The 2,539-nt window shown below is 36.7% G+C and overlaps 1 protein-coding gene across 5 annotated transcripts in view; it reads right to left on the reverse strand.

The window, feature by feature from the left end:
* The window catches only part of WDR47 (WD repeat domain 47), a 27,348-nt gene that overhangs the window by 20,542 nt on the left and 4,267 nt on the right, over positions 1–2,539 (reverse strand). For all 5 annotated transcript variants that reach the window (XM_006762956.2, XM_006762955.2, XM_006762958.2 and 2 more), the window contains exon 4: positions 733–1,535. In XM_006762956.2, the coding sequence (XP_006763019.1) occupies positions 733–1,535 (803 nt within the window). The remainder of the gene's footprint in view (positions 1–732; positions 1,536–2,539) is intronic.

Here is a 2,539-nt window from a genome sequence, read left to right on the forward strand (position 1 = left end):
TATCAGGAGAAAATGGACACCTGACTTGCCATGCTGGGTGCCAGAATCTTGACTGAAATAATATGATGATGTGAATCTTATTCAGAAATATAACTATAACCACATCTCAAGTAGCTTTTTAACTTGGAACTTTGTGTGTATAAACTAAAGATTTGCGGATAGTTACTGAGCCCATAATATGGAATGTGAAATATATTCAGTCATCTTTAAATATGAACGCATACTATTAATGATTTTAATTTCCAGTTCTTCCCCACTAAAGAATAAGGAAAAATCCTTAATCAGAATGACCAAGAAAATTGCTTCTGTTCTTTTCTCCTCACTCCTAGACCCTGCTTTGCTGGTCCTATCTTAGAGTGATAGTTCGTCGCCAAAGACAACCCCTCAGTGGTCCATGCTGCCTGGTATTCACACCCTTATGTAGTGCCCCCAGCACTCCATCTGATATGGTCCCGCGGAGCCCAGAGTATGGCAGAGCACTGGCCGAGTAGCTCAGTTGGTTAGAGCACTGTTCTGATACACCAAGGTTGCAGGTTGCATCCCTATTAAAAAAAAAAAAAAGAATCAACCAATGAATGCATAAATAAGGGGAACAACAAATCTCTCTCTCTCCCCACCCCAATCAATAAAAAAAAAATTTTAAGGAAAACGCATCCACCCGCACCCACACCCAACCATTAGATTATCTCAGACTTGTGGAGATTTCCTAATTTTTTATGAGCAAAATCTTACCGTTCAGGGGATTCCTCATAAATACTGTGACATTCTGTATTCTCAAGCATGAGACTTCTACTGAGGTTTTGTACCCCTGGATAATGGAAGTTAGCAAAGGAGTGTGACATTGGAGAAGTTTTGTTCCCAAGGTCTGAGATTCTCTTATCGTGACTGGTCAGTCCACAAGTGAGGCCATCTAAAGCAGGATTCAGAGAGCGGGTCATATAGGCATCAGCTGATTGAGGCCTTCTCATTGGAGATGATGGATAGGGAGAAAGTTTGCTGATAAGAGGAGTCAAAAGATCAGCGTATGCAGCTTTTGTGGGTTTCAGGAGTTTATCAACATGAATATTAAGCATTTTCTGTTCAAAAGCACAAGAGAAGACAGAAGAGGGGAGATTCTGAAGCCATGACAATAAACTCAGATCCAAATCGTCACAACCATTGCCACATAAGAGGTCGATGCCAAGAAGTACTTCACTTTCTGTGATTTCTTCTCCGGTTGCTTTACTTTGACAAAATTCTACGCAGCACTCATAAAGCAGGCCTTTCATTACAAGCTGAAATAAACGATTGTTACTTGCTTTAAAACCTGCCTCACTTAGCTTCCTATCAGCAGGTATGAATTCTGCAACCATGACACAAGCCTCTTCGAAACAGTGAACTCGTGCCGTGCTGGGATTCCAGTCCTTAAATTCAGCGTGATTGGTCAGGCGAGGCAAAGTCAAAAGCAAACAGAGCTTGCTATAGTCATCTTTAGAAGGGCAGTACTCCTCCAGGGCATGTAAACACTGCACGGCTTCTTGCATGGTGAATTCCAGCTGTAAGAAAATATACGGTATCACTAGAAAGAGACGTCAGATATGAAAGTAATGAGAGTGTTTTATTCAAACACAAAGATACTTCACATACTGTCGTAAACTATTCAACTGCAAAAAGATAACCGCTAGTGTCACAGAATACACTTATGATTTTTAGGACATTTAACAACTTTCAAAGCAGAAACCAAAATATTTTTCACTACTAAAATAAAAAGATTAAATTATTTTGATTAATTAGCACATTAAGCTTTTATCTATAAAAACAGTGTTGTAATTCAGGCTTGACTATTATTTTCAAATGTATAATTTTGAGGGTAATAATGGAGTTTTCTAAAAATGAAAACTGAAGCATACCAATATTCAACTGTCTATATAACTGCTGCCACTCCAGCTTATCCAAAAAGCAAAAGAGCCATTCTCAAACTTGCTTAGGAAAATTTGTATGGGGAAAGAAAGAGAATCAAGAGAAGGAACATCAGACAGTCCATTTGCTACAAGAACCATGCAGAGACAGAACAAAAGGAGGTTTAGCTGAGAGACAAATTACAATAATTTGTATAGTAAATATGATATTAGTCATATGCTGTTATTTATTTTTATCCATAAGCTCTTAATGATGTAAGGAACCTTACAGCTTACGTACTCCAGCTTTTATATCTTACATGTAGGAAAAGTTAGGATGCATACTTAATTAAAGTAATTCAATTAGTGGCCAAGACAATAAAAATTAGGGCTGTGACTTACAATCCAGTGTTCTTTCACTTTTACTAGTAAACATCATTATCTGGCAAACAAGTCTCTATTATATATAAAAGTCCTCACTGTAATTTCTTTATGGTTTATTTCAATGAAAACTTACTGGCACTTAAGAAAAGTTTCACTGGTTTTAGATGTAACCATAACTAATATTAAAACTTGAATAGTAATTCTCTAATCAAAAAGAATTTAGTATCATTGAATTTATATTGTCATAAAGATAACCATTTTATAAAAAAAAAAAAAAA

Source organism: Myotis davidii, unplaced genomic scaffold (assembly GCF_000327345.1).
Source record: "Myotis davidii unplaced genomic scaffold, ASM32734v1 scaffold217, whole genome shotgun sequence".
Taxonomy (NCBI): Eukaryota; Metazoa; Chordata; class Mammalia; order Chiroptera; family Vespertilionidae; genus Myotis; species Myotis davidii.